The sequence below is a fragment of the Anopheles maculipalpis genome, chromosome 2RL (assembly GCF_943734695.1).
Source record: "Anopheles maculipalpis chromosome 2RL, idAnoMacuDA_375_x, whole genome shotgun sequence".
NCBI classification, from domain to species: Eukaryota; Metazoa; Arthropoda; class Insecta; order Diptera; family Culicidae; genus Anopheles; species Anopheles maculipalpis.
Window position 1 is genome coordinate 19,231,521 of NC_064871.1, and position 19,981 is coordinate 19,251,501.

The window sequence follows — 19,981 nt, forward strand, 5'->3', positions numbered from 1 at the left end:
GGGATGTGTAACTTCACAATCTCGGTTCGGTTACTGCCTCGACTAATTTTTATTCTTATCGGTTGGCTTATCCAAGGTAACTCAGACTACACGGGCGGTGAAGGTCGTTGTCTAGCAGATACATATGCTCATGTGCTAGGTATTACCACCACTATCGCTATCGTGAAGAATCGTAGGAAATAAATACTACCGGAAGTACCCTCACACACACACTACCGATACAATGTGTTATTATGGCTAAATCAGAAATTAAGCCAGCTTTCCCAAAAGGATACACTTGGTTGTGCCGGTGCTACACGATGGTCAGCAGGGCAGAGCACAGGACAAGAGCGGGGAAGGGTAAGACATGTAACGCTCACATAACAGGCAAACCGGCATACCGTTAATAGAAAGGAGTTTATTTTTAGCCCTAGAACGATCCATACGCCCGATTCATTTGATGGATGCGAGGCAGTGCACATTCACACGTTCCGGAACGGGGGCAAAAGGGGGAGCAAATTGGATCGGAATACCGCAGATTTGGCTGTACCGGCCCCGGATATGTTTGAAGTCGTGTGGGTGGATGGCTCTTTGCGTATCTTCTTTTCTTACGCCCGTTTATCGGGCGCAAATTTAGCCTTGGGGCTGACGTTGTTCGAGGCCACCAAAAAAAAAAAAGAAAAAAAACGGTGAGCGTTTGTATTGGCGCGAGGTTAAATTTAAAATTGAAAACAAAAACATTTTGTTGCCAAAATTAACCGCGCGCAACACACTCTTAAACTGCTGCTCTTCCTGCAAAGCAGCCGCTCGATGGGCCGATTCAGTTCCGTTTGAGATTTTGTGTTTTTTTTTTTTGTTCGCCAATATATTTACGCCACAGAGGGAAGAGGAAGCGTTGGTGGTTGGATTTGGTGGAAAGGGCAGGGTTTTGTTGTGGTTGGAAAATGCGAATGAAAATCGTGAAACACACTTCTTCGAATGAGTGCTATTTTCATTCAGTAGTTCCGCGCACCGTTAACGTTTTCCGCCTCCGTCATGTTGTGCGCCTTGCGCTTTAAATGTGGTCATATTTTGCTCGACGGTGTATAATACGATTAATGGTTCTTCAGCTACACTGATAGAACCATTTCATAAGATTCATAAAAATATTGCCATCCAGAAGAGAGGGCGAGACGCGAATAAATCATCACTATTTAAGCAACGATCTCATCTCTCTCTCTCTCTCTCTCTCTCTCTCTCTCTTGAGGGATTCCTTCGAGATTTCTCAACCGAACAGTGCAGTGTAAATGTACAAGAAACTGCTTCCTCCGTGCAGATTGGTTTCGATCCCTCCCGGGAACGGCATAAAACACATAAAACGCTGTGTACGTGTCTCCTGGGTGGTAAACGTACCGGGATTCCGGCTTGGTCGCGTTATTTCGTCAACCGTCGACCGTTTTTATTATTATACAACAAGACACCACCGCCCATTGCACGATCATTGTAAAACGCGTTCTGGCTCCACCTACACGACCATTTGCTTACGGTTCTGGTCGTGCATTAGCAACAACTGGCGTGGCGGCGCGTCTGTAACACCAAGGTGTTACAGACACACAGTCCGCCGAGTAGAGAGACCCGTGGTGGTGACGATGATCGGTGTCGTGGTTTTGCTCCACATACTTTTGCCGACACTGACCGACCCGATCGAGGTGACATTGAGGGAATGTTTGCACTTTTTTCGAGGCCGGGTCCTTTTTTTTTGGGGAGATAGTAACATTGGGGAGCAAAAACATCAAACGGTGTGTTTGGTCTGACACTAGATCAGCTGTACTAGCGCATAGTACTTGCACGATCGAGTGTACTAGTTGAAGTAGTGCACAAAGACGTGATCGGTATGCTTTCGAAGGAAGGCGATCACCGTTTTGGCAGACATATAGTGGTTTTGAGATATTGCCAGAGAGAAGAAAAAACGAGGTATCCATCATCAGATCGGAAGGTTTCACGAATCACAATGATTCAGTTGACGCTAAAGGTGGAGATTATGTAATTTCTGTCTCGTCGCTTCTTTTTTAAAGTTAGATTAGAATATGTCATGCAGCTGCAGTTGGCGTAGGGGTCGGTTCAGAGGGCGAGAGAGTCTGTGGAAATGTGGGAATGAAAGACAATTAAATCTCGATCACAGGATCACAGCGGTTGTCACTTTGTCAAGAGTGATGGGACAGACACTCTTTTCTCAACTAGAATATATGACAAAGTTGATAGAATTAGAAGCTATTCTCTTTGATCACGAGACTGATCTTGGGACCGGAAGCACAACATATAGGCAACAAGACAGTATTAAGATGCAAACCCTAACACTGTGGTGGGTATTATTGAGTGGGAGATGGATGTGTGTAGGTTCTTTAGTGAGATGGCTTTTGGGTGTGCCCAGCATATGTAGCAGTGGAGCACGGTCGCTACCTACAACGTGTTTTCTGTATATTATGACTATCAAGTTTTGTGGCACACCACGCTTTACCTGTGGAGAACGATCGTGTCCATTTTGTAAGGTTCGCGTCAAGATTCGCTTGCCGGGTGACAATTCTGTAGGTTGCATTTGTGGGACCGATATGGTATCGAATAGTTAGTGCTCGGAAGGGGCCGGTCTGAACCTGTCTACCTATAAAAGGGTTGCGTAATTCGCAAGCATGTGTGGTTATGTGCGCCCGTATGTGCCTAGCTTCAGAGCCACCCCATGCGTGTGCTTTAGCATTTTTCCTCATGTGGACATGTGGTGTGACTGGCTGGCTAGCATGCATGCGATATGTACTTGTGAACATGTGGCCAGCAATTTATCGGTAAGGACAAACGTTACGATGCCATCTGCCTGATTTTTACTAGTAAAAGCAAACAGGCGCTTTTGCGGTGATTAACATGTTGGTTTTATGTCATTTAAAAACAAACCATAAATTAAATGAACTAAAAATAATCAGTCGAGGTTTGCGTTTCTTCGAAAAAAGGTAAAGAATTATGCTAAAATTTGGAACACGGTTGGGAAGGTTTTTTTCGGCCTCCATTATTGGGCCTTAGGGTGAAACTGTACACCGGTGAACAAACAAGCTTGAAACAAATCATCAATTTTGCGCCCTCGGGCTCTCGGCAGTAATCTCATTTGAGGTGGAAATTTCACACCGCCTAACCAGATCGCATGGCGTTGCCGTGCCTTCGTTTCTATGAGGCTTGGAAGAAGCCTTTCCAGTAGCGCGAACTTCCGCCACGTGGCCCGTGTCGATTGTTTTCCATTCTATCGTTCCGTTCTATCGCTCACGTGGCTGGAAATGCGCGTAAATAAATGGATGGATGTATCAAGTGTGCTTTCTATTGGTAAGAAAAAGAATGATGCTTCCGAGGCATGGAGTGCAGTCATAGAACGTGGCAGACAAATTGTTAGATTGAAATAATTATTACATTCTTGATCAATTCGGTGTATTTTTGTTTGGGAAAAAGATCATTGAATGCAGGGATTATTTTAATCATAAAAAAACGATCAAGCGGTAAACTAACAGTTGGTTCTTGCTTTTGTGTTTCATCCACAGTAAATGCTTCAGTATCTTCCACAACACACAACCATCGGATGCTGCAACGGAAGAGATATCAAACCACAACGGTGGTCCACGAGATATCTAACGCGTTTTCGCTAGTGTGTGCTTAAATAACAGTAAAGACGATAACACACACCCGGCCTTACCATGCAGCGCACGTTTGGTGGCCTTTCGGCGGCCAATCGCGCTGGTGTCTACGATGGTAAAATTGCGGGTTTGTACGATCTGGAGGAAACGCTCGGTTCGGGCCATTTTGCCGTGGTAAAGCTGGCACGCCACGTGTTTACCGGCGAAAAGGTGGCGGTGAAGGTAATTGAAAAGACTAAACTGGACGACATCTCGCGTGCTCACCTATTCCAGGAAGTGCGGTAAGTTAGGATCGCTTTGTTGCAAGCAAAGATGGACTGGAATGATCATTCAACGCTTCTTTTTTTTTTCGTTTACGGGTTTCGTTTTACCGTAGGTGCATGAAACTGGTCCAACATCCAAATGTAGTGCGGCTGTACGAGGTCATAGATACGCAGACGAAATTGTACCTCATACTGGAGTTGGGGGATGGGGGCGATCTGTACGATTACATTATGCGCCACGAGAAGGGTCTGTCGGAAAATGTGGCCCGCGAGTACTTCCGGCAGATTGTGCGTGCCATCTCCTACTGTCATCAGTTGCACGTGGTGCACAGGTTAGTCATTTGCTAGATGCTAGTATAATGGCGTCAAACAATTTAGCGGACGATGCGTCTGATTTTTTTCCGTTTGCTTTTCTACCCGGGGACAGAGATCTGAAACCTGAGAATGTGGTGTTCTTTGAAAAGCTGGGCGTAGTCAAGCTAACCGATTTTGGCTTTAGTAATAAATTCTGCCCAGGGCAGAAACTGGAGACATCCTGCGGTAGTTTAGCATACTCGGCACCGGAAATCTTACTTGGCGACTCGTATGACGCACCGGCAGTTGGTAAGTTGCCAGAACCGTCCCGTCGGATTTAGAAGCAGAGCAGATAAATATTATTTTTTTCTTCCTTCTAGATGTATGGTCGCTGGGTGTGATACTGTTCATGTTGGTTTGTGGTCATCCGCCGTTTCAAGAAGCAAATGACTCCGAAACATTGACCATGATTATGGATTGCAAGTACACAATGCCTGCGCACGTGTCGGATGGTTGCCGGAAGTACGTATTACACTGCAATCCAGCAATCTTATGGATGGGCAGTGGCATTTGCTGATGCTGACGCTTCCCCTTGCTCTCTTTCAGTCTCATCAGTAAGATGCTTGTTCGAGAGCCCGAGAAACGTGCCACACTGCAACAGATCGCCATCGATGAATGGCTGATGGAGGGTAGCTGTGAAGAGACGCCGGAAAATTTGCCCCTTGTTAGCCGGGAGCAAGTTAGTGAGGAAGACCATACGTTGATCATACAGAAAATGATTAACGGAAAAATTGCTACCAAAGAGGAAATTTTAGAGTAAGTATCGATCTTGCTGCTGCTTGATCAGATACAAGTAAAGAACATTAACATTTCTAATTTTTGTATTTTTAACAGAGCTTTAGATCGTAACGAGTACAATCACATAACGGCGACATATTTTTTGTTGGCGGAGCGAAAACTTCGCGCTCACCGGCAGGAGGAGGCACAGAAACGGAAACCGGAGCTTTCGTTGCCGGTTTCGAACACTACAAGGTACGTTTCTGTTTTACTTCCAATCACCTTCCACAACCATTATACGTGTAAAGTATGTTTGCATTCCATTTGTTTGATTTGATTCTGTTTTGCATTTTTGTACATTTAATTTATATTCATTTGATTGTTTGGTTAATATATTTTGATTCAATGTATCTATTCTTCATTTCGGCCTGGGTGTTTAATTTTCTTTTCATTTGACTTAACAAAATATCATTTGTTACTAACATTCAAGCTTTGTCAATTTTAGTTCAATCTTTAAAAAATTAGTTTTGTAGTTTTAGTAAAATTATACACACATGACAGTAAAAAATGATGATGTATGTCGTGCTGTAGTGCTTGGCATTTTCTACCAAAGGACAATACACTTACGTTGACAACGAACAGCTTATTCCGTTCTGGCAAAACGGAATAATGTTTTCTATTTCTTTGGAGCTAAATTTTAAAATATGTACTTTTTTGAAAGGGCACGTTTCAAACGTAGTATCAATTTGGTATGGAAAGAACATTGAAACACATTTCCACATTCTTCAAATGTATCATATACGGTGTCATCATTGATGGTTGCATTTTCGATGCTCAAAATTCAAAGCGTTAGATCATCGATCATTCAATCGCATGGGTTCGCTCGGTTGCATTATTACGGTGCTACTGTCATATCGAAATTCATTGCCGATCAAGACATGGGAGCGCCCAGAATAATCCACTAATAAGGTGTTCTTTTTAAATTTTAACACTATTTTTTCAGGAATCTAACAATGCTTGGGATGCACGTTTAAAGCACGTTGCAGGGGTTATGTGTGTGTGTGTGTGGGGATTTAGTTTGGTAAAGTTCGAATTTAGATTTTGATTGTCAATGTTAAAGGGAGTGTGTAATTTAAATTTCAAAGGAAAATTGTTGAGCAGCAGAAATAGTGTTGTAAGATTAAGAACTGCACTATAAATGTTGATTTAGGCTGTTTTTTGTCGTGTTGCAGTAGAAGATGCAAATAATAAATATCAAATAATGTGCGCTGATAAATACTTTACTACATCTAAATTATTATATTGAAAAAAGAATTGTGCACGTTATTGATCTGTTTCCCAAACTGGAATGTCGGTTTAATTTGCAGGCTGCTTCAAAGTTTTAAGAAAAATGAAGCAAACGACGATGAAGATTCACACGACGGACTATTATCAACGCGATTGGGGATGCATTTGAGCGTACCCAGGACGCCGGGCACGGAAACGGGACAGGTAATTGGAATGCGTAGCGTGAATGTTCATACCATCGTGTAAATAATTAATGCTCTCTATGCAATCGTTTTCCCCTTATCAAACAGACCGGCCGTAGTCGAAAATGTAGCATTGTGCAGGAAGAGGAGGACGATGAGGATGACGTTCACTGTGCTGGCCATGAGGAACTGTCAACGCCTCTGAACAGGAGAGGTTCACGTTCGGAAGGACGCATCAACCTAACAGTGCAGGACCGGATAGCAGAGTCGGAGCGGCTAAAGCTTGAAGCAAAAAAGTATCAACAGTCGGAGCAGCACCAACACCGACTAAGCGTCAGTGATGATCACGAGAAAGGATCAACCACGGATCATGTGGATGGCAGCGGTGCTGACAGTGATCATCATCAGCGTGCGGCGGTGTTACAGAATCCACAAATTTCGCCCCTTCTCGGTGGAATCGGCAATGTTACGCTAGTAACAAGCGAAAACAGCAGTACGAAAGAACGGTTAGGAATAGCTGGTGGTGGATTGCATCGGAAACAGATGCCGGAGCTGAAGCGACATGTCGGCGGTAGTATCGATTCGAAAAAGTCATCCGTACTAAAGCCAACGCTGGTTAAAATTACGGACGGTTCGGGCGTTAGGTCGGGATCGTTTGATCAATGCATGCGCGGTATATGCAACAGTGGTGGAGAGCTAGTTACGACGAAGATAATCACTGACAGCTCGACGATAACGATACCGATTCCAACGCTCAACATCGTTACCTCTTCCACGATACCAAAATATAAGACGATGCCGTCACCAACGAGGTCAAACGCAATCCTTACCTCGACGACGAACTGTCTGAACGAAATTTTCGAAGAAGGCACGGACGTTGGAAGCTCGGATAGTACGAGCACGACACCGCGCCCAGTCATACGTAGCCAGTTTGTGGCGGCACGTCAGCAGAGCCAACCGACGGGAAATGGAAACAGTGTCGGTGGTGTGGGTAGCAGTGTTACATCGGCCGGTTCGGGAAACAATCCTCACCGAAGAACCAAGTTCAACAAATCGCGTACGGCGTCCTGTAGCAGTTCGGATGCGTCGGACGATGATTCGGAGAATCGGAAGAAGCGGGCACACAAAATAGTCGATGCCACGATCAAACCACTATCCCAGCGAAGGGACTCGCATGACGATTCGAGTGATTCGCAGGACCAGGGAAGCAATGTGGCGGGCGGTGGTGGTGCGGGAAAACCACAAATCAAAGGTATATCAGGAACTGCAAATGGTGGCACTACTAGCAACGGTGGTACTGATGGTGGTGGAGGCGGTAGCAGAGGTGGAACGGCAGATGATAAGCACGGGACAAACAGTCGACAGAAAGCATCCCAGCAAGTAGACTTTCGGCGGCACCGTGGTCGAAGAAGACCGGTCGAAACACGATTACGCGAAAGTCAGTCACTCAATCGTATTACGGAGGTGCAGGAATCGGAAGTCGGTGGTGTGCATTCGGTGACACAACACTTGGCCAGTAGTACAGTCGTCGGCACACCGTTGGTAACGATGGTGACTTCCAATGGTGCCGTCTCGAAATTGGCAGCGGACTCTAGCGCGAATGGTACGTCTAACGAAAAGCCTGCTGATGGTGCGTGCGGTGATAATTCGTCCGCAGATCGGCCATGTGATGGAATCGAACCCGAGACTGTGGTGAACAGGGAAGCGATCAAACCGAGCAACACGAAAAAATCACAATCAACAAAAACGTCATCATCACCGCGACAGTCGCACCATCACCATGGGTCATCCAAACCGAAAGGACTAAGTGCGAGAATATTCCACACGTTCAAGAAGCAACCGGCAGCAGCAGCAGCGACAACTACGACAGCAGCATCTGGCGGTGCGGCAAGTGCGATGGTGGATCCACCGTCTACCGGGTCAGCTGACGATATAGAGATCGTGGTGGAGTTGGCAAAAGCTCTGAAAGATGCATCAGCGGAAAGTACCAAGAATGCTGGCAACACGAAGAAAATAAAGATTCTTGGACGCTATTTCCAGGTAAACATGCATTTAATGTTTTGTAGCTTATAAAGGAAGCTTTTCGTATTTCAGTAACTATTTATAATCTCGCGTGTTTTACCAAAATAATGTGTTGCCGCAAATTTACTCACTGTAACTAACATGCCCACCCCTATTTTGTCCTTTTGTAGGTGCACAAGAAAATTTATGTCCCACTGTCCGGTTTGTTCCAGCGAGGTCGCCTTTACAAAGCACAATCCTGTGGTTCGATCGTCCGTGACAAGGTTAACGTCAATCCGAACGGTCCGGGTGGCGGATCGCACGCGAACACTACCGGCCGCCATTCGACGATATTCAGCGAAAAGAATCGTATCATTAAAAATTGTCTCGGTAGTAGCGGCGATCCCGGAGCTCGCCATCTTGGAAGTGACGGTGACATAAATCATAACGGTGGATCGCATCCTCACCATCTTCATCATCATAGTAGCAGCGGGTTTCTGGCCTCACTCTCGACCAGTGCACCGACCGCCGAGGTGCTTGTCCGCGGTGCTTCACCAGTCGAGCTAGTCTCATCAAACGGGCGGCGTTCCAGTATCGTCGATCATGCGGCCGTACTCAGTGCTGCCGCCGTCACAACACCGCCTGTCCCAATCAAAACGGCGTAGTAGGTTGAGATCTTAAATCCAAGCACCGCGTAGCTATCAAGCCAAAGAGATTGTTCCAAGAAGGAGGTTGTGCACAATCGTGACGGACCAGCAGCCGACACCGGCATTTATCCGGTCCGGTGTTGACAAGTGCTGTAATGCAAGTTTTCTTTTTCTAAATCGGAATAAGTAAGTAGTAGTAACTCTCGAAATGTTAGCACTATTTAGTCGAACTATTTTACTTAATTTGTTCCTTCTTGAGTCGTAAGATTGATGAACCCACACTTTCAAAGATTGACGACAAGCGGTTTCGATTTGATCGCAAAATGAAACGATCGTTTATTTTGTTATTCGAGGGTTCAAGTTCGTATATAAAATGGATGATTTCAAAATCGTAAAACGCGACGTAAAGGAACCCCAACCGAAATCAAGTTTGGAAAGTCCATACCGAATCGTAAGATGGCCACTCAAAATGATCAACACTATTCCTTAAATCCGGCCGTTGTTTACTCCAAAGTGGCGTTTTGGCGGCTCTTTACATTTACGACTTTCAATTGGCATTTCAAACCTTGATTCCGATTGGGCTTCCTTTACGTGGCGTTTTACGAATTTAATGAAACCATGCATTTTGTATTTCAACTGGGCGGAAACCCCCTATAATTCGAATGAAAGTGCAATAATTTTAATCGTGTCAAGGGATGAGCTAAAAAGGCTAGAATAATGTATACCCATTGATCATCAGCTTTCTTTTCGTACTGTGTGAACACTTGAAGTTATAGAAATAAATTTTCTGTTAATCTAATGACATGCTCGATAATAGCGAAACGGAAATCGAATAAGTATGACATGGAAGTATTAGTTAATGATTAAATTCAGATACGTGTCTGTTAAGAATATTGTTTTACATACTTAGTTTAAAGAAAAAAAAAAACATCCAGATAGCGACGATCCAGAAACATTGTCGATTATTTTAGAGGGAATTTATTATGACACACACACTCACTCGCAAACCAAAGTTTGATCGTTTGACAAGGTGTTTAGCTACAGCTTGAGCCGTTGGGAACTATCGGATAACACGAATCTAAAGGGGACTGAATAATATAGCTCGAAATTGTGTCGATGTTAGATTGAAAATTGAACAATTAACTGCATATAACAACACACAATACAGTATATAAGCTAAGAATGGTAAATAGGAAACGGTCGCTCGAGTACGAGTTTAAGGAGGAATTAATACAGACACAAGTATGATAATGCGATAGTTGTTTCTGTCCGTAGCAGTTTAGGCACACAGAAGGGAGAGAGAGAGAGAGAGAGAGAGAGAGAGAGAGCGCGAGATGTACCATCCTAGGATTCAGTTAGTTAACCACACACACACACACACTCACACATACACGCATGCACACACAGTCAATACATCCAGCACGCTACTAAACAAAGCTAAAACTATTTTGTAGATAATTTACTACATTTTAAATGACTATGAGTAATTTTTGATAATAACCTTACCATTTTGTCGATTAATTATACTGTGTGTGTGAGGGTACGTGCGTACGAGCCCGGGAATGTTGTTTTCATTGTTCCCGGGAAATGTTGCTGCCAATAGAGGCACAATGTATGCTTGTGTGTGTGCGTTTATGCGAATTTTCGTACAATTATGTTTTGTGTATGTGCTGTGCACAACAATTTCTGAACCATGTGTATGGACCAGAAGGGTAGGGCCATGTTGCGATATGTATATGTTAGCAGTACAGTACAATTCGCAAGATAAAAACAATCAATGGAAAACAAGGTAGGGATGGGGTGAGCAGCGGGGTGGGCTCATATAAGGGTGAGCAGCGATGAATGTGTATTTAGCCGTTAAGAATTTGTTGGCAAATATTTTATTCCAATGTGTAGCGCGAACAAAAACAAAAAAAACGGGAAGAAAGAATCTGATGGTGCACTGATAACAATTGTGTTTGCACAAAATGGAAATGAATTTGCGGATTCGTAGAAGCGCGTTTAGAGATAATTATGTTTTGCTTCTTTACTAATTGTAAAGCCACACCACATCTTCTCCCCCGTGTGTACGTACGCAAAGGGCATTTATTAAGCTTAAGAGATAGAACAGTGCAATTGGCGGGTAAATTTTAGAGCTCACAATGACCACTACACTACAAACTCGCTAGCGAAAACTGAATCATTTGCATGCATCGTATGTATAAAGAAGAAACACACTTTGTTATGTTAAATTGCTGCAAAAAAGAAAAAAAAGTTTGCTCTTTTCTGAGCTAGTGGCGGCTGTAACACACGATACCCACCGTGTCTCTGATGAGCGCCCAACACCACACAAAAACGCTGCTGATATTTATTGACGGCTGCACTCTGTGATTATGTATTTCTGGTGGTGTTCCTTATCGCTTTATCGCGTCCTCCGTGGTGAGATGGAGAAACCAAAAAAAAGCTGAAGAAGAAGATTTATTAGCATAATATATATCATCTGTTTGAAACAAGGAAGATACATAGTAGGTAGCAACAATAGCAGTGCATGAGCTCTCGATTTACTTTTCCTCTTAACACACGTTCCTTTTCGGATGTTTTCTAATGGTGGACCAGTTAATATACTTACACAAAGCATCCAACTAAAAAGAAAAAAAGGAAAAAAGAAGAGAAGAGTAGAATAGTACATGAAGAGTAGTATACCAAACAGCTAAACAACAACAGAGCAAAGCACACAGGCGAACATCAAATTGTGTCAAACTTTCAAATTCTGGATCAGATCTAGGTGGCATTGATCAATCAAAATAGCATGTTTCAAGTCGGGAAAATTTCTAAACGCTAACCAGAGAGATCCAAGAATGGTAGCATGAAAGTAATTAATACACCACCAACCTGATCGTATATAATCCTCGCAATTGGAATTCATGTGGCGAAACTATAGTACGATTGTTGTGTAGTATGTATTGTATTTATTTCTACGGTTATTCTTTTCTTTCGTTTCGTTTTTCCGTACATGTAGAGCCATGGGAAGGATGTTGTATGTGTGTGTGCGTGCGCGTGTGTGTGTAGTTTGTAGCGTATAGATCGATGGATAAATTCCAAGTCAAAGTAGTGTCCGGGAATTAAGCAGTATAGAAAAATCTTGCAAAGCGCCGTGGTGTGGTAGTGATATTTCTCGAATATCCAGCCGGCCGCCAAAAAAAAGCGTCCGTAAAGAATAAATGTAGCCCATAAGAACAGCACACACACTGTCAGTCATACCCCCCCCCCCCCCCCCCTCCTCCCCAAATAAGAGCAACCTGTAAGAGCACGGAATGGAAGAAGATTCGAGCGTTTTATATAGGTACAAGATAGTGCAAGAAAAGGATGTTCCAAATATGTTTTGTAGGATGCGCTGAGATGTTTACCAATTTATACATTACATTACATAAATTGTCGTGCTAACAAAAGTAACAAATGCGAAACAGGAAAACTTTAAGCTGAGCGGCTGTACCGTTAAAAACAAACAAGCTGGCCTTGTTGTGGTTACTATGGTTACACGCGCGTGTGTTACATTAAAGAGAATGAGAAGGATAATGTGCGTAAATAGACAGTGCTATGTAATTGGTGCGATTGTTTTAAGAGAAATCATTTTAAGATTCTAATCCCTCTAGCATAAGGGAAAATCCTTTGCTAATATATCTCTCTTACACAGGTCCGTGACACATGCCTATCTCGTTTTTTGGGTACCGTAAACAGTTATATCGCCACTTCTCTCGCTCACTAACTGGGCTGCTTAATTTTTCATCTCTAGTTTGGTTTTTGAAACAGTTTTTCCGATCACGATCCTATACATGTTCGTCCTTTGAAAGTAAAAGTAAAAAAAGTAATAAAAAAAGCAAATTACAATTACCTGACACGCTTGGACAGCAACAAACAAATACAAAAAGACCACATAACAAATAAAAGAAAACAGAATGTTTTACAGACTATTTGGCACACATCTTGATGGTGTTTGGATAATGGTAAACAAAAATTTAACCAAAAAAACACGCTTCAATAAAATTAATTCAAAAATGTGCAAATTTTCTCACAACCGATTAAATAAAAATCCTAACCAAAACATAACAACAAAAGGATCCGATTGGTCACAGCACCTATTAAAAAATGTAAACACAAAAAAAACCCAATAAAACAACAAAATCTTACGTGTGCGTGTGTGTGTCTCACGAACAAAAATTAACACAACACTAAAGCGTTAAATGAATGGAATTTTCCATGATTTTTGTTATTTAGTTTTCACACGGCAACCACCAACCACCAACGGTTTGCAGGAGTTCATCACCTTCCCTTGTAAAAACAGCGCACGAGTGTGTGTGAATGTATGTGTGTGTGTTAGTTCCATTTGTTGATGATGTTTTAGCTGGGGACCACATATCCCTGCCCCATAAAAGAGCAAAATGTCACCGATTAAGGTAGTTACAGGATGCCAACATCAGGATGTGTATCAAACGCAAAACTGAAAACAGAATTACAAGAAAAAACTCAACACATTCACCACGGAATCTTACCTGCCAAAAACACGTTCTCCGAACAATGCATATACGCCTAGTAATATGATGAACACAACAGCGCCTCCAAAACAATTTTCCCTGGTTATATTCTCATCCTTCAGACACACTCGAGTGGCACGCGTCGTAGTGGGTATTGGAGCATGGAGCAAAAGGAATAAGGAAAAGAGAAAATAAAAACAAAACAACATAAAAAACTGCACAAAAACTGTTTGAACCTGTTAACTGTGTTGTCTTTATGCATAATTTTGTTCAGCACTGTATCCGAAAAAGTTCCTAGTAGATGTGTAACCACGACCGATGTATTGTGTTCAGTAGTGGCAGAAGTAGTAATAGGTTCGGCGATCATCGTATCTCGTCTGTAGAGAGAAAGTGTGAGAGTTAGATGCGTTACTAGGCAACATCTCACACGGTCACTACTACTACATGAGTATCTTTTTTCGCGGTTTACCCTTTTTCGCGGTATAACTGTGCTGGGGGAGGAGGGATCGAGATGAGATGTTCAGCAAAAAGTTGAGCGAATCAAAGACGCATCCAACGGTATGCCGGACGCCAGAATCGGACCAGGAATGGCCGAAGTATCGCCGATTTTCCACGGGAATGTTTTGGTTTTTCCGCAATAGCTGCGCGGGGTGAGGAGGGATCGGGTTGGGGTTTTCGACAAAAAGGTGCGCGGCTCAATGACGCATCCAACGGTATGCCGGACGCCAGAATCGGACCAGGAATGGCCGAGTTATCGCCGATTTTCCACGGGAATGTTTTGGGTTTTCCGCAATAGCTGGGCGGGGAGAAGAGGAATCGGGTTGGGGTGTTCGACAAAAAGGTGCGCGGCTCAAAGACGCATCCAACGGTATGGTGTACGCCAGAATCGGACCAGGAATGGCCGAGGTATCGCCGATTTTCCAAGGGAATGTTTTGGTTTTTCCGCAATAGCTGCGCGGGGTGAGGAGGGATCGGGTTGGGGTGTTCGACAAAAAGGTGCGTGGCTCAATTACGCATCCAACGGTATGCCGTACGCCAGAATCGGACCAGGAATGGCCGAAGTATCGCCGATTTTCCACGGGAATGTTTTGGTTTTTCCGCAATAGCTGGGCGGGGAGAAGAGGAATCGGGTTGAGGTGTTCGACAAAAAGGTGCGTGGCTCAATGACGCATCCGACGGTATGCCGTACGCCAGAATCGGACCAGGAATGGCCGAGGTATCGCCGATTTTCCACGGGAATGTTTTGGTTTTTCCGCAATAGCTGGGCGGGGAGAAGAGGAATCGGGTTGAGGTGTTCGACAAAAAGGTGCGCGGCTCAAAGACGCATCCAACGATATGCCGGACGCCAAGATCGGACCAGGATTGGCCGAGGAATCGCCGATTTTCCACGGGAATGTTTTGGTTTTTCCGCAATAGCTGCGCGGGGTGAGGAGGGATCGGGTTGAGGTGTTCGGCAAAAAGGTGCGTGACTCAAAGACGCATCTAACGGTATGCCGGACGGCAGAATCGGACCAGGAATGACCGAGTTATCGCCGATTTTCCACGGGAATGCTGCTGGTGGAATTTCCCGGGAGTACCTGGAAAATCCTCCTTAATCACCTCCGATATTAAAAATCACGTTGTGGAGGTGTTTTAGAATGATTTCTAAAGAAAGAAATAAAAAGCAGAAGAAATTTCTTAAAATTGAAGAAAAAGTTTAAATTATGCCGGAAAATATTTGTCTTGTCGGAAAGAAACTATTTTTCAATCCGTTTTTAAAATTTCCATTTTCATCCTCCTCGGATTCATGCTCTCCTGTTACTCCTGGTCGAATTTTGCCGCATTGAAATTGGCTCGGTTTTGACCGAAAATCTGCCACCAGATGCAACTCGTAGTAACAAGAGAGCATGATTTCGAGGAGGTAGCTGGTATCGGTTGAAAATTTCGAAAATTAGTTTTAAAATCCAAAATCAGTTTTAAAAGTTGATTCCCAAATTAAAAGTTCCGACGCAACTTTGAAATTGACTTTGGATTTTAAGATTGGATTTTCGATTTTTCGGCCGACCCGAGCTACCTCCTCAAAATCATGCTCTCCTGTTACTACGAGTCGCTGCCAGTGGCAGATTTTCGGCCAAAACCGAGCCAATTTCAATGCGGCAAAATTCGACCAGGAGTAACAGGAGAGCATGAATCCGAGGAGGATGAAAATGGAAATTTTAAAAACGGATTGAAAAATAGTTTCTTTCCGACAAGACAAATATTTTCCGGCATAATTTAAACTTTTTCTTCAATTTTAAGAAATTTCTTCTGCTTTTTATTTCTTTCTTAAAAAATCATTCTAAAACACCTCTACAACGTGATTTTTAATATCGGAGGGGATTAAGGAGGATTTTCCAGGTACTCCCGGGAAATTCCACCAGCAGCATTCCCGTGGAAAATCGACGATAACTCGGTCATTTCTGGTCCGATTCTGGCGTCCGGCATATCGTTGGATGCGTCTTTGAGCCGTGCACCTTTTTGTCGAACACCTCAACCCGATTCCTCTTCACCCCGCGCAGCTATTGCGGAAAAACCAAAACATACCCGTGGAAAATCGGCGATAACTCATCCATTCCTGGTCCGATCCTGGCGTCCGGCATACCGTTGGATGCGTAATTGAGCCACGCACCTTTTTGTCGAACATCCCAAATCGATCCCTCCTCACCCCACGCAGCTATTGCGGAAAAACCAAAACATTCCCGTGGGAAATCGGCGAAAACTTTTTCAGTTTTGGTTTGATCTGGACGTTACCCATATCGTTGGATGCGTCTTTGAGCCGTGCACCTTTTTGTCGAACACCCCAACCCGATTCATCTTCACCGCGCGCAGCTATTGCGGAAAAACCAAAACATACCCGTGGAAAATCGGCGATAACTCGGTCATTCCTGGTCCGATTCTGGCGTCCGGCATACCGTTGGATGCGTCTTTGAGCCGCGCACCTTTTTGTCGAACACCCCAACCCGATCCCTCTTCCCCCCGCCCAGCTATTGCGGATAAAGATACAAAATAATTTTCTTTCCGGTATGAACATATTTTGCTCATTAGTTTTGAAATTTTATTTTTATCGTATTTATTTTTGTTTCTTTCTTGCAATATCTTATGCAAAGATCTCCACAACGTATTTTTTAAAACAAAAGTCGGATTTCATATAATTTAACAATGTTTTTGACAAATGTCCTCCATGTAATACAAAGATATGAACACCAAGCGGAAAATAGTCGTCTCGGCAAATGTAATGATTTTAAAAATCTTTAAAAGCACGCACAGTCTTAAGACGGCCTTTGTTGAAGCAAACATATTTATGTGGCTTCTCACCAAGCCTATTTTTTGCCAAGAAGGTAAATAAAATTAGCTTAACATTGTGAAAAAGATAAATAATTCAAATAAAAGTAAAAGGAAAAACTACAATACCAAAAAGTCTTTATATATATATATTTATTCACGTATGTATATGTATATATATATACTTTTATTTACCTTTTCTCTTATATTTTCAATAGATTTTAACTCTCTGTTGTGTTCTAACTTCCTTATGTCTGCTGCACAATCCCACAATCCAACCAATACCACACCTAAAGCGCGGTGTGTCCGATTAGTAAGCCTTCACACTAATGTCCTTCGACACAAACCTGCCACAAATGCAACAAATATGCTACTTCATATACGCTCTCTTCTCTCATGTGCATATACATCTACGATTATACGGTAGTGGGCACAACAGGTGCATGCAACTGCACCGTCTCGTGTGTTCGTTCCACGTTCACACACGCAAATATGTTTCTAATTTGTTGTCTGCGGGTTTTGTTTAAATGTTTCTTACTCCTTGTTCTGTCTTTAATTGTGTGTACTTATGTATGTGTGTGTGTGAGTTTAATAATGTTTTCTTTTTCGTTTGAGATACAATTTTCCATTGTGCTAATTTAACATCATCATATCAACACACACGTACACAGCAAAACACATATTACATATTACAGATGCGCAGTTATGGCGGCTAATCTGCGAAAAAGGCTAAACACATGCACACATTACTTCTTCAGCGCACGCGAGCGCTTGTTTGTTGCAACAGGTGCACAAAAATAAAGTGTTTTTATATAGCATTTTCCTGGTTTCCTCCGTTGCTTGCAAGCAGCCGGCGTTTTTTTCCATTTTGAGGCGCTATTTGCACACCACACCTGGCTAAATTGGTGAGCATTTTGTACAAAAACTGGTCGTTCGTATTGGGCTTGGGACAGGGGAATGAATGGATGAGAGGATAAATGTGTTTTGCTAAGCAAATTGTATCTTTTCAGGCTACAAACAACGCTGCTTTGCTATTCTTTTTCTTCGAGTAAAATGCTTCTTCTACTGCTAGAGCCTTTTGCTTGTCGTTTTTTTTATGCTTCGCTCCTTATTTTTCTCTCTCTCTCTCTCTTTTCCTCTCTATCTGTCTCTCTCCTTTCTTGGAAGCCACCAAAAGCCAATTGTTTCAAAAATACTCCTTTTTACGTCACGACGTTTTCCCTTCATGTGCCATCTTTAATTACAGAGCCTTAATCAGGGCACCAAAGTGAACGGGGGGATTGTTCATGTAGAATTCAGTAATCTTTCATCTTCACTGGCTTTCTTTATGCACTTAGTTCTTTTTTCTTGCCTTCTTTTACTTTGTTTTTGCTGCTGTAAATAGAGAGCGCCATTATTAAGCGTTAAATTTATTTGTTCTTTGTTCTTTTTTGTACAAGTAATATGTTTTTTCTTTGCTGCTTTTTCTCGCGTTTTTGTAACCATGGTATATGCGGCGGACACCTGTGTAGTGTGCCCACGAAGGTAACCGACCACAAAACTCTAAAAAACACGCACAAACAAGAATGATTCGCTAATCAATAATCAACAACGAGCTAATTAAAGCCCTCCTCCTACTCCCCTCTGTGGGCTGCTTTCAGGAAACTTTGGTAGTAGTCCGAAGAATTTGTGAGAAAATTCCATGGTAACGGCGCATAGTAACACGATGGCGAACGGAGTGATGAAACTAACACACACGTGCACACATTAGCTACACAACATAACTAATTGCAGGGTATCCCAACCGTGATTTTTAACATGTTTTCCCATGTAGTTTTGTTTTCGCTCCGCAGTTTGTTGACCGGTTTCTGGATATTTTTTATTAAGTTTAAAAACACTTATTTTATCTTTGCAATAAATCAGAAATAAGAAAAACAACCTGGAGGAAATCGATAAAAAATATGTTCTTGTAAATTGAAAAGAAAAACTGACATTTAGATGATTAAAATAAAACATAATTTGACTGTGTTTAAAAAAAATCAGAAGAAACCAAAATATCTGAAAAATCCTCGGAATCCGTACGAAAGTGTCGCGAATTTTGCGGCAATCAACAAACAGCTGCTAATTAATTGACTGTGAGATAATTTGATTTTGAGTGTGATCGATTTTTATCATACCTTTGCCTAATTGATGATAATGAGTTGGGTGTGTGAAATTAAACGGAGAAAGCGGCATGCGCTAATCAATTTGCGTTTTCTCTTTTCTATTTTGCGTTTACTGAATAGCCCATCTTCCATCGTAGCAGGCCTTTTTTGAAGATTTCTTTTTCCCTCCAGCACGCGCACACACATCTTCAACAGGAAAGGATGCGGATCATCGAGTAAGCGTTGACACTGAGTATAAACGATACGCTGCCATCTTTAACTACGATCGTTTCATACATCTGCTTACCGATTTCGTGTGTTTTTTGTCTAATAAATCTTTCATAATTTTCGTTTTACACACACATAATTTAACTTTGCTAAACTTTTCTTCTCATCGACCTCCGATTCACACAAAAAACGGAACTAACTTTTACAGCATTCAGCTTATTTTAACTGCTGAACTGTTTTCTCTACCTTCTCTGGTCGTTTGGTTTTGTTTTATGTTTTTGATTTGTTATGAGCTTTATGTTAGGATTTCTTTTTCTATTTATCCTCCGTGCTCGATCCATATCCACTTTCAAATTTGCTTTATAGTCTTCCATCCATTTTTTGTCATCTTCCGAGTGCCGCTTTCAGCTGTTTTAGTGCGTTTAGTATTCGCTCGTGTCGTTTTTTTTTTCATTTTTCCTTCGTGTGTGTATTATTTTTAATATTATTATTCCAGTCTCTACGTTTGTAATTGACAGAAGTTTTCTTCTCCGTTCGTGGGTACAATCTCTCTTTCTCACAACAGACGCGCGCCACTCGTTTCGTTTTCTGCTAGTACTGGGAATGTATTTATCATATTAGTTTGACTTGTGTCTTTTCTGTTGTTTCTTCTTTAATGGTTTGTCCTCATTTTAATCGCTTTATCTTGTCTCTTCCTTTCGTTTTTCACTAACATTTGTTTAGTTTCGTTTTTTTAATATAT

The 19,981-nt window shown here is 42.5% G+C and overlaps 1 protein-coding gene across 1 annotated transcript; it reads left to right on the plus strand.

Moving 5' to 3' along the window:
* The first annotated feature begins 3,661 nt into the window (after nucleotides 1-3,661).
* On the plus strand, nucleotides 3,662-9,095 carry LOC126556796 (probable serine/threonine-protein kinase MARK-A). The gene is made up of 9 exons (XM_050212307.1): nucleotides 3,662-3,907; nucleotides 4,003-4,221; nucleotides 4,317-4,492; nucleotides 4,564-4,705; nucleotides 4,790-4,999; nucleotides 5,078-5,215; nucleotides 6,328-6,451; nucleotides 6,538-8,469; nucleotides 8,622-9,095. The coding sequence occupies exons 1-9, from the start codon at nucleotides 3,687-3,689 to the stop codon at nucleotides 9,093-9,095; spliced, it is 3,636 nt and encodes a 1,211-aa protein (XP_050068264.1). The 5' UTR covers nucleotides 3,662-3,686.
* The last annotated feature ends 10,886 nt before the right edge of the window (nucleotides 9,096-19,981 follow it).

Excerpts from the sequence above, each read along its gene's own strand:
- LOC126556796 (XM_050212307.1), top strand. The coding sequence starts at position 3,687 with ATGCAGCGCACGTTTGGTGGCCTTTCGGCGGCCAATCGCGCTGGTGTC. Across the intron at positions 5,216-6,327 it reads CCGGTTTCGAACACTACAAG|GCTGCTTCAAAGTTTTAAGA; the intron begins GTACGTTTCTGT and ends TTTAATTTGCAG. Across the intron at positions 8,470-8,621 it reads TTCTTGGACGCTATTTCCAG|GTGCACAAGAAAATTTATGT; the intron begins GTAAACATGCAT and ends GTCCTTTTGTAG.